General features: G+C 35.8%; 1 protein-coding gene across 6 annotated transcripts in view; it reads right to left on the bottom strand.

Annotated features, from left to right (window-relative positions):
* WDR35 (WD repeat domain 35) overlaps positions 1 to 12,563 on the bottom strand; it is a 63,213-nt gene that overhangs the window by 30,734 nt on the left and 19,916 nt on the right. For 5 of the 6 annotated variants that reach the window (XR_014234899.1, XM_082357280.1, XM_082357282.1 and 2 more), the window contains 3 exons: positions 10,378 to 10,563; positions 7,302 to 7,362; positions 1,070 to 1,214 (listed from right to left, as the gene is read on the bottom strand). Coding sequence is in view for 5 of the 6 variants with exons in the window: in XM_082357280.1 (XP_082213406.1) it covers positions 1,070 to 1,214; positions 7,302 to 7,362; positions 10,378 to 10,563 (392 nt within the window). In the remaining variant the exon portion in view is untranslated. Of the gene's footprint in view, positions 1 to 1,069; positions 1,215 to 7,301; positions 7,363 to 7,721; positions 7,755 to 10,377; positions 10,564 to 12,563 lie in introns of all 6 variants that reach the window. The other variant, XM_082357284.1, reaches the window with a different exon arrangement.

Below are 12,563 nucleotides of genomic sequence, written 5' to 3'. Positions count from 1 at the left end.
CTTCTCCCCACAGACTGCAGGTCTCTTGTTACTAGTGCTACCACTGCCACATGCTGTCCTCAAAGAGGCCAAAGGTTCTTCCCACTGGGTCTTTCAGAACCACAGAGAATACAAGATATAGTATTTTTCCACTTCTTTTTTTCCCTGCTTCCACATGAATTCACGTATCCAAAATACTTTTACTGGGGTTATATCACCTACCTTAGTACACGAGTGAGTCTTAAAGGGAAGGGAAGATTGCCTTAAGATCTCAAGTATGTGTGAAGGAAAATGATTTGAAAAAAGCAACCTGAGATTTCTGACATAACTCCCCGCTGCCCACCACCACCAACACAAGCCTGTGCCCTCATTAACAATCATTAGGTTAAAGTTACTCAACCAAATGCTTTGCTTAAAGGCTTAGGATAACAACAAAAAGGAAGTGAACATGGAATATCACTAACAGAGACAATATAACTTACAAAACACAGTAAATGCACTGCTATACTTATTATAAAGAACCCCTCCATCCTGGATCCTAATTTCTCCACGTGGTAGAGTCATCTTTACCCCCGGTTATCAGAAATAGTTCCAACCCCAAAACCCCTGCAATCCAGGGCAAGAGAAAGAAGGCAAGCGACCAATTCTCCCCACCTAGAGACCTCCTCCATATCTGTGTCTAAGGACCTGCCTCTCCTGTGATGATCATGATACTAGAATCACCCCACCGTCCTGGAAAGATCTCTACCTCTAACCCACAGGAATGAAGTTTTGGTCAGACAATCACATGTCAGTGTAGCAGTGTAACTCTAATACGGCGAGAGTAGATAAGCGAGAATAGCCATCCCTTAGAAAAACATAGGTTTCCAGTCTTTTAACTCTAAAGGCTTTTCTTTTGTTACATCATGCTACCTCTCTTGTATTTTGATAAATTTAAACACATAAATCTGAAAGATATTCAAATTAATGGAAAATTATTTCTAGTAATCAAAACAATTTCCAGTTCTCAAGCATGACATTTGTAAATAGCTATGTCCGATTTAAATGTGATATGGTTGAGCTACTAAAAAATGTTCATCAAAAGATATACCTTTCTCTCCCTTCTTTTCGAGACCGGGTGATCTGATTAATTTCCAATGCTGTGAGCTTCTTTGCCACACGATACTGCCAGGTATAAAATGCTTCTTTTGAAGCTGCTATCACATGGGTTTTGGTCATTGTAACAAACAATGGTACTATTAAAAAGAACATTAAGGCAATTAGGTTACAATTAGACAGAATCACAAAATGTGCTGCAAAAGACTTCAGCGATCACTGAGTCCAACCTCGCATTTTATAGACAATATACCCTAAAAACAGTCTGAGAACTCAGAAGAGTCAAAAGTTTGGAGGACCATACAGAAATATCAACTCAAAATGAATCAAACATAAGTATAGAACTCTTAGAAGAAAACTTACGTGTAAATCTATGTGACATTGGGTTACGCAGTGATTTCTTAAATGTGACACCAAAACCGCAAGCAAGAAAAGAAAAAGTAGATAAACTGGACTTCATCAAAATTAAAAACATTTGTGCTTCAAAGGACACCATCAAAAAAGTGAAAATACAATCCACAAATGGAAGAAAATATTTGAAAATCATATACATGATAGGGAATTACATCTAGAATGTATAAAGAACTCTTGTAACTCAATAATAAAAAGACAAATAGCCCAATTTAAAATTGGGCAAAGCATCTGAACAGACATTTTTCCAATGAAGATATACAAATGGCTACTAAGCAAATGGAAAGATGCTCAACATCATTAGCCACCAGGCAAATGCAAATCAAAATCACAATGAGATAACACTTCACACCTACTAGCATGGCTAGAATCAAGAAGTCAGACAATAATGAGTATCTGCAAAAATGTGGAGAAATGGTAGGAATGTAAAGTGGTGCATCCACTTTGAAAAACAGCTCGGTAGTTCTTCACAATGTTAAATATATCAATAGAATTACCACATGCCCTAGCAATTCCACTTCTAGGTATATACCCAAGAGAAATGAAAACATATGTCTACACAAAAACTCATACACAAATATTCATAACAGCATTCATAAGAGTCAAAAAAATAGAAACAGCCCAAATGTCCAAATGTCCAAATGGATAAATAAAATAAAATTATTTCTATAATTATAACAGCTGGTTGGAAGGCAGTCTATTCTCTTATTCACTACCATTACTGCTTGGTTCAGGCCTTTATCCTTCCCTCTGATCTCATATGTCTTATATTTCCTCATTAATTTAGAAAATGAAATTCTCCAAAGTTCCTTTTAATTTAGGAATATAGTCTCTTAAACATTTTTTTCATCTGTTCCATTTCTTAGAGAATATTTAATTAAATTCCTACTGTGTACCCTTTGATGAAGTAGTCTCATCAAATCCATCTTACAGATAAAGAAACAGAGGATTAAAGATGTAAAATAACTTGCCCAAGGTCACAAACAAAATAAACAATATAAAATTAAACACACACATTCACAAAAATATAGAAAAACAAAAAACTCTTTCATAAAAGATCATTTTAGTAGCTAATTTCTAAATTCACAATTAAAATGGTACAAAACATATTGTTCTATTCAAAACTACTGTACAAAGTAATCATTAATACAGTCAGAATAAAGGAACAGTGTTAATAACAGCTACCATTTATGGAGTTCTTGCCACAGTCCAAACAAAGGACATTTAGGGCAGTAAGGGACTTAGGAACTAAACAAAGAATTAGAAACTGGACTGATGGTATAGTGTTAACTGAACACTTGATTAACAAGTCGAGATTCAAACGCAATAATTTTTATATGCTAAATAAATAACTCAGTAGAGTTGGATCATATTAAAAAGTTTTCTTTAATTACAGTTGTCAAGATTTCTCTATTCAAAATGTGTACCACTACCAAACTCTAGAGGGAGTGAGAAGCCTTCCTGTAGGGAACAGCTGGTAGGAAGGCAGTCCTGAGAATGGTGGCAGAGCCCGATTCAGGGGGAGCCCTGAGTGGGATGAATGAGCAGGCCAGGCCTAGGCTTTGCTGAGCTTTTGCTGATCCCATCTGCACTAAATCATAAGACATTTGCTAAATATTCAGTAAATTCTACCATAGGTACTCTGATGCTGGTAACTATTATGCCTTTAGTGTGATGTGAAGTAAGTTCACAAACCTTAACTGCTTTCTAATAAAATAGTTTTTCCTAAGCATATAAAAGCATTTTTCTAACCAATGTTTAGCTACAATTATAAATTATACTCTTGTTTCCTTTTTTTTTTGATACATCCTAAATAATCACAAGTTTATTAACAGCCTAATTAATTAATTCAAAATTAAAAAGTTAGTGGTTCATAGCAAGTCAGACTTCTTGGATTTATATCACAGGCACTTGCTAACTCTGTGGACTTAGATAAATTACTTATTCTCTCTGAAGCTCTGTTTGCTTACTGTAAATTGAAGATAATAATAATATTACCAACCTTAGAGCTACTTTAAGGATTAAGAGAGATAACAAATATAAACCGTAGTACAGTGCCTGGCATAGAATAAATGCTTAATAATAATAATTTTAAATGCCAATATTTATTGAATTTTTTAAATTATATGTCAGGCATTTTTATATAATTATATAGTTATGATATATAATTATATTAATATATAATTAATGTACTACATACATAACTCACACCTACCCTATAAGGCAGGAATTATTATTACCCCCATTTAGCAGATGAAGAAACTGAAGGATGGAATGGTTAAATAACTCACTGAAGTTGCACAGCTAGAAAGCGGTAGAAGCTGGGACACAAACAGTCAATCTGGTTCCAGAATCTGTGCTCTTAACCACTATGGCAGACTGCTTCTCATTAAGGGTTAATAGGGCTTCCCTGGTGGTGCAGTGGTTAAGAACCGCCCATGCGCGGGGCATGGGTTCAAGCCCTGGCCTGGGAAGATCCCACATGCCGCGGAGCAACTAAGCCCGTGCGCCACAACTACTGAGCCTGCGCTCTAGAGCCCGCGAGCCACGACTACTGAAGCCCACGCACCTAGAGCCCGTGCTCCGCAACAAGAGAAGCCACTGCAATGAGAAGCCCGCGCACCACAACGAAGAGTAGCCCCCGCTCGCCACAACCAGAGAAAGCCCGCGCACAGCAACGAAGACCCAACGCAGCCAAAATTTAAAAACTTAAAAAAATTTAAAAAAAAAGGGTTAATAACTGTTAGGTGTGGTTGCTATTATTTTTTGCTTTTTATAATAAAATGATATATAAATTCACTAGTCAATACAAAAAACAAATACAATATATATGAAACATGTTCTGAATCAGCATGGCAGTAATTTTGGCAAATTCATATGGGTAGATAATCCTATCTACATAAATTATGCTAGATCATTATTTATTATCTAACCCATCCAGGTGGTTTAGTTCTTAGTTTGCTAGAACTAAGCCTCTAGGAAAAAGGTTAATTTCTTATCACTCCCAGTACCCAGTACATTACCTGAAACAGTATATACTCATCGATGGTTTGCTAAAAGACCAAATTTTAACAGACTGAATATTTTAGGAAAAAAAACACAACCAGGAAAAAAGCAGTCCATGTCCTTCTCAACTATTCAGTATCCAGAAAGAAAAAATTTGAAATATCTAGAAAGATCATTGGGAAAAAATTGTAAAGAAAGTAATTATGCTTCCATTAATTGAAACTTGTAACACTAATAGGTAATAGTTACCAGCTAAGCAAGGATGTAAAATAATTTAAGACAATCTAGGAATTCACATATAAGTAAAACCTGCTTGTAATATTTTAATGCTGAGGCCTGAAATAAATGTCTACATCTGTAATGTTCCCCCACTTTTCTACCTATTTCTCAGCCCTTTAAAGAGCTGGTAAACTGAAATTGCACTGAACTGTTTTCATCAAATCACCTCTCTCTGGCCTATATAGAAGACTTAGTGCAAGTGCTACCGGCCACCATTAGAAAGCTCCTACGTGCTCCCCACAAAATGGCTGCAGCACAGGCCCCTGGTACTTTTCAGGCACTTTTCATGTCTTCATTCTTCTGCAAATGCTGTTTCCTCTCCTTAAAACGTTGCCTGAAGAAATACTTATCCTTCAGAACTCAGCTCAAATGAAACCTTCTCTAAGTAGAAAACATGTCCCTGACATCCTTATGCACCCATGTCTACTTATCTAGCACCTAGCACACAACCTAGCACACAGCAGGGGAGCAATTGGCAGTGTTCAATAGACTGACGATATTTTAATTATCTGTCTAGACATTCTACGGGAAATGTCAGACTTAATTTCTTATCACTCCCAGTACCCAGTACATTACCTGAAACAGTATATACTCATCGATGGTTTGCTAAATAAATAGATTTTATTTTAAATATTTTCATACATTCAATAAACATTTGTTATGGGGCAAGCACAGCGTTAGGCAGTGGGGATACAGACATGAATAACCATAGTTAGATCTTTAAGAAGCTCAAAATCTTGGAGGGAAGGTAGATAAGAAAATCAATAATCACAGTGCAGAGTAAGTACTTTGGATAGAAGCACACCAAAGGTATACTGAGGGCTCAAAGGAAGAGGCCCCAAAAACGGTACCTAACTCTTACGTGTACAGTACAACAGAGCCTCACAAACTAAACTTCTGTAATAATACATAATGTTCTTTTCAAAAGTTTCTCTAGAGATTTTCAGGAAGAGCAGATGACAAATCACGTTCCCTAGAACAATATCAGTTATACACTTTTTTTGCTTTAGCCTCCAGTCCTCGTGAAAATTTGGCATAGAAACTTAAAAAAGGAATTTTACAGGATATGTATGAAGCAAAAATGTTGAATCTTTGGCTGAGTTTACTGCAGACCAGTGAAAGAACTGTTTGTTAAAATTTCAGCCAGTGAGACCGCAAAAAAAAAAGTTTCAAGACTCAATAATACAAATAATCATGCCCTCAAGCATTTGCCATTTTATGAGGGTAAAGGATTCACATCTGGCTTTATTAAAACACAGACTGCCTGTGATTAAAATTACTTTGAGGCTAACCCTATCATCATTATGATATTATGCTAAAACTTTTGATATTAAAAGAAAAAGCATATAATCTGAAGACTGACAGAATTCATCCCTTAGATTTAAGACTATTATATTTCTAATAAATGGAAGATAGTCATGTGATAAGTATAATAACTTTAAGCTAAGGAATATTAACATTAACAAAGAACACGAACATTTATGTACATATATAAATATAGAGAGAGAAACATATAAACATACCTAACAGTGAACATAAGACAAGAAGTTGAAAAGTTTCAGTGTTTAAAAGTGAGTTACCAAGACCCTAAACATAGAGTATAAAATCTTTGAGGCCAGTAAGTATTCTTCACATTTGCTTGTATCACCCAAAGTCCTTAGCAAAATACTGAGAAGGCACACTTTAACATTTAATTGTTAAGGCTGAATGTGAAATCTAAAAACAAAAAAGACTAGTCCTCAGATTCAGAAAATAATTCAATGGGTTTTAAATTTTTGAAACCTACTATTTTTTCTAACACCATATCCCATAAACTAACATACACTTTAAAAGAAAATCATTATTTTGGAAGTTACAGTGAAATGGCAACAAAATATTTGGTAACAATTTTTGACAAAATACTAAGAATAAGATTTGGAATTTTTTATGGTTACTTTCATAGCTATTGGATAGAGGGAAGGGTAAATCTAAAGAAACAAATGTCTTCTGAAAACAAAAAAGTCAGGAATTTTTTTAAGTTGTCCCTATTAATAGACTAATTTCATCACAAAAATCTAGACAGGGCAAACTCACTTTAACAAGCAGCTAAAGTGTTTTTTATGGAAGAGAGGTACTTACAAGCAGTTTATTAATAATAAAAGTGGTTTCATGGCAAAATTCTTTCTATCATCCTCAGTATGTTACATACTAATCATTACATTGGATACCAATTCTCATACAATTATATTTCCCATTTAAAGCAAATGATAGCAGTATAGCAGTCGTGAGATTATTGTGAATTTTAGATACAGTAAACTTAAAAGTTATTGTATTAAGCAGGATCCTTCTGAGAGTGAAATGGGGCATTACTAATAATTTTACCATGACAACAGGCATAGACTGGTACTGAACCTGAACCTGGCAAACCAGGAAGTATGTTCATCCCTGTTTTAGAGCATACCGTTCTAATTAATAATACCATTGTTACATTTTAAAATTAGTTTACAAATAAGATTTGATTAAAGAGGGAGTAAATATTAACATTTCCTTACCAAGATCAATGTATTTGGGATCCAGAGGTGTGCCAATAGAATTACAAAGAACTAGCACGAACTGTGAACAAATAAAACAGAAAGTATCAAAACTCCTGCTTATGTACAGTAAAAGAAATAATGCTTAACATACCATGCTTATCTCTTTTTCAAGTATCACTAACATGGAAAGAATTGATAAAATTAAATACAAAGAACAGCAAAGATAATCTACAGCACAAAAGTAAAGAAATATGAACTAAAATTAAACTAAGGCTGATTTCTCAATATAGTGGAACACTGGTTTTTAAGAGACCATTTAAGAAATACAAGTACACTGGCTACTTTTCATTTTTATACTTCTAAAATTCCTGGTCAGCTATAACCTCAAAACTCATTTTTATCCTGTAACCAGCTATGTAAGGGCTAACAATTTGTTACCGTTGCACCAAATGTTTCCATCTCGTTCTCCTCCTTTGAAGCAATATATAAATGACATGAGAAAGTCAGAAAAATTCAGTTAATTCAGAAAAAAACATAACCCAACCCAATGAAAATAACTTAAAGTGCCCAGGGGTTAACACATACACAATTATCAATGATTAATATTAGGAAAAATAATCGAACATAATGCACACTTTACATCAGATTATTCTAATGATAATTTCATTTTTTTTGCTGTTAGTCACCTCTATATCTAGTACTAAGAATAATATTTTACATAGATGTTTTCCTGATTAGAATAATAATTTCAAATAAACCAATTCTCAATGTACTATTTACACAGACTTCTTTTCTCAGTATCTCAAGTAAAACTTGTTTAATTTCATAAACGTAAACTAAATGATAAAAATTACAGTAAAATATCATAATTTACTCTTCCACTACTTAAAACAAGCTTATTTCCTGCCACAAAATACAAATGTTTTCGATACTTATTATTCACATGCTCATAGCTTAAAGAATCAAATGAGACATCTTACTAAAAACAGAAGTCCCCCAACTTCCCATTTCTTGTTCCCTAGAGTAATTACTTTCAGCTCCTGTAATTCATTCTTTTGCTATTCACCTCCACAAATGTAAGTAACATGTTTACAATGCTACTTCTCATTCTGTTTTGTTTCCATTCGGGACATCATGTAACCATTACTTTCACCCCTCCTTCCCAGCCTCCCATGACACAGGGGCACGCTCCCATCACTCCATCTTTCCACTGCAGTCTTGTTAAGTCAGAATTTAAGTTTTAAAATGTTATTATAGTTCAATTTTTAAACAATTTTAATTTTTAAAAAATCTAGTGAATACATCATTTTGACTCTAAATGCTATTCACAGCTTAGGCAAGTATATGACATGATTTATTTTCCTTTCAAGCATGTTTTAAAGCTTTCCCTGGCGTGGATAATTGCCTTTATTTTTTTCTCTTTGCTTAGTTGTCTCTGTGTTTATTACTAACTCAAGTCCCCAGTTGTCTCCCAGTTATCTATGTCTCCCCTCAGGAAGTCAACCGCATTAACTATTCTACTAATTTCATCTTGGATTTCTTTTGGAGCCACCTGGGCGGCTCTCATTTGATGACTCACTCCCTAGGCATGTGCACAACTGCCGGCGGGTACCACTCCACACCACTGTTGTCAGGTTACCTTGTTTCTTCCTCTTTCTTAGTTTATTCTTCGTTTTGGTAAACCATATCCCGAAGTAACTTCCTAAGTTAAGAAAGCTCAGAAGGTAAATTTTTGGTGATCTCATACATCTAAAAATGTCTTTATTCTACCCTCCTATTTAATGAATAGTTTGCTTAAGGTATGGAATTCAAGGTGGGAAATCATTTTCCCTCAGAATTTTGAAAGCAATTCTCCAAAGTATTGAGGTTGACAAGTCAAATGCCCTTATGATACCTGATCCCATGAAATCTGTTCTGGAACCAAGTGGGAAATGAAGACTGCAGTAACATTAATTTAACTGCCCTGTTTTCAGCAAGAGTTCCTCCACCCTTCCCTGTGCTTGGTGCCCTTCAGTGCAGGGACTCTATATCCTCTCTGGAGGGTAAACCAGTCTCCCTCGTGGTTAGAAGGGCAGCTGCCCACAGTCTCAGTAGGCGGAGGGGATCTAGAAATCTGCTCCTTTATATGCCCCTTTTTCTTTTTCCCAAAGTATTCTCCTGCCTGCATAATCTCTGGTACTTCCGAATCGCTTTTCTGTTCACTTCTTTCTCCTACCAGGTACCACCACCAAGGCCTGTGTTTCTGGGATTCTGTGATGTAAACTCGTTGCTTCTTTCCTTTCTCCACTGATGGCTGAGCGTTCCATTTTCTTGGGTCTGCTAAGGTAATTACCACTAATCTCCTTACTCTCTAAACTCCAAAATTATGTTGCTCTTTCCTCTCCCTTTCTGGTCCCTATGGGCTTATAGCTTTTTAAAAAATACATTTCCTGTTGTTTCAGTGAGTTTCAGGAGAGAACAGAGCCAAATGTAGCTGTTCAAATGGCCACCTTAAACTAAAAATTCTATACTTTTTAATGGGATAAAATAATTTATAACACAGCCAAAGACATTGGTAGTCATTTTTTGAAAAACTTGCATACTTCTGCAAATATTTAAATTGTTAGCAGACTTTTTTAAAGGGCATTATTTATATTATTTATTGTACGTTATGAGACATTGACTTTTAAAGCAATATAACTCCACATAAAAGTACATTTCTGAATGTCAAAGCTACCCAAATTGTTATAAATGGCCATTGTTACATCATTTCTTGAGCATTTGTACTAGACATCTGGTTATTCATTTCTACTTATGGAATTTTAAATTGGAAAAGAATTGTGGTATTTTAAATATATTTCAGAGACAAAAAGCTTCAGTACCGGTCAATATAAACTGCCAATGGATTAACTAACTGGAGAAGAAAATCAGGGGACACAGAACCAATGGAGTCATATAACTTTCCAAACAGAGGTCTAGACAGACATGCCCAATAGACCCAATACTTTGCTGTACCTGCCAGTACAGAGGCCATGCTTGAGAAGACACAGAACTATAGCCCAATTCTGCCAAGTAGTTAACCCATCTAAGTTTTAAGATATCAAGGAACACCTACCTGAGGATGATTTTCATCAGCTTTTGTAGCCAAAATGCAGAAATCTCCACAAGTAGTAATAGAAATTAGACTCTTCACATACTTAACATATTTCTCATTGTTTTTTGTATCCCAAAAGATAACACAGTACTCTGGACGATCAGGTCTGGTATAAGCATAAACTACAGTGTTTGAGCAATATCCCCACTAGGAAGAAAGGAAGAAGGAAAGGGAGGGAGGGAAGAGAAAGAGAGAGAGGAAGGAAGGAAGGAAGCAAGGAAGGAAGGGAGGGAGGGAGGAAGTAAGTTAGGAAGGAAGGGAGAAAGAAAGAAAGAAAGAGAGAAAGAAAGAGAAAGAAAAAGCAAGCAATTAACATTGGGAAAGTCATATTATTATATTTTTATATTTTTCCTCTAGAAATACTGCAGATACGTGGTTTATCGGTGCTGACAAAATAAATTCTTTAGAAATGGAAGAGAGAAGGACTGAATATTCAACTTAATCTCTTTTCTCACTAAAATAACAAATCTAAAAGTAATAAAGACAGTTTAAAAAAAAATGTACTGCAAAAATAAGTTTGGTTTAACTTTCCTTATTTTAATTTGTAAGATTTAAGCTTCAGCGTGGGGGACAATAGCAAGAGAGATCCCTGCCAAAGTTCAATTCTGAGTCCTGAAGCCAAAATTCAGAAATAGCGGCTTTGCCTTTTTTCTCCCATACATGTATTTTTATATTTGTTTTTATCAGAGTAACATATGCACATAGTTTATAGTCAAATAATTCTACAGGGCTTATTTAACACAAAAACAAAATGCAGGACCCCCCTGCCTAATTTCCTCCTTGGGGTAGCCATTTACAACTATTTTAGCTGTAACTGTTTTGGCATTGATTTCCATATCACATGTGGATTGATTACAGAACTTAGAGCTTTCCCTCTCCCAACAAATTTATACGTAATTTTGAATAAATCAATATTCAGTGTCTACATTATTAACACTGTGTTTACTCTTCTTTTTTGCGGGGGGAGGGGCCGTGCTGTGGGGCATGTGAGATCCCAGTTCCCCGACCAGGGATCGAACCCACGCCCTGCCACAGTGGAAGCACAAAGTCCCAACCACTGGACCCCCAGGGAAGTCTCCAGTGTTTACTATTCAAAGTAATACTGTGATTACTTTCTAAAATAAACTTTTTAACTCTAAAATAATTTTAGATTTATACAAAAGTTGCAAAACTAATACAGTGTTCCCTATACCCTTTACTCATTCTCCCCTGTTGTTAACATCTTACATTATTACCACAGTACATTTGTCACAACTAAGAAACCAACATTGATACGTTACTATTAACAGAACTCCAAACTCAATTCGGACTTCATTTGTTTTTCCCTAATATCCTTTTTCTAATCCAGAATCCCCTTTGGAACACATTATTATATTTAGTCATCCTGTCTCCTTAGGCGCCTCTGGGCTATGATGGTTTCTCAGTCTTTCCAGGTTTTTGATGACCTTGACAGTGTTGAGGAGTCCTGGTCAGGTAGTATGTAGAATGTGCCTCAATTCATGTTAGTCTGATGTTTTTCTCAGGCTTAGACTGGGGTTACCAGTTTTTAGGACGATCACCCCACAAGTGAAGACCTCTTCTTATCACATCACATCGGGGCGTAGTGACAGCCATGTGACGTCACTGATGATACTAACCTCGATCACCTGGACAAGGTGTTCTCCAGGTTTCTCCACTGTAAAGTCACTTTCATTTTTTCCCCTTTTTTTCCATACTCTGCTCTTTGGAAATAAGTCACTAAATGCAGCCCACACTCAAGTTGGGGGAACGAGGTAGGAGACTTTGCTCCACCTCCTGGCAGGGTGGTGTCTAGTAAATTAGAATACTTCTGTAAGGAAGATTTGTTTCTTCTCCCCCATTTGTTTATTTAAATAATTTATTGATATCAGTTTGTACTCATGGACATTTATTGTATAATTTGGGTTACAATCCAACATTACGTCATTTATTTTGTTGCTCCAATTGTTCCAGCCTTGGCCACTGAGAGCTCTTTCAGGCTGGCTCCCTTGTCCCTTCGGCGTACCCCATCCTTTTGTTTTTTGAGCACTTCCTTACTTTCTGGCACTATAAGATGCTCCAGGCTTATCTTGCATTTTCCCTGCCCTAGCCCTAGAATCAGTCATCTCCCCAAGGTGCTTGACCTTTAA

The sequence above is a fragment of the Balaenoptera borealis genome (genome assembly GCF_965194805.1).
Source record: "Balaenoptera borealis genome assembly, chromosome: 15".
Classification (NCBI taxonomy): Eukaryota; Metazoa; Chordata; class Mammalia; order Artiodactyla; family Balaenopteridae; genus Balaenoptera; species Balaenoptera borealis.
Note: the sequence above shows the minus strand (reverse complement) of the source record. Positions and strands in the feature narration are given on the sequence as shown.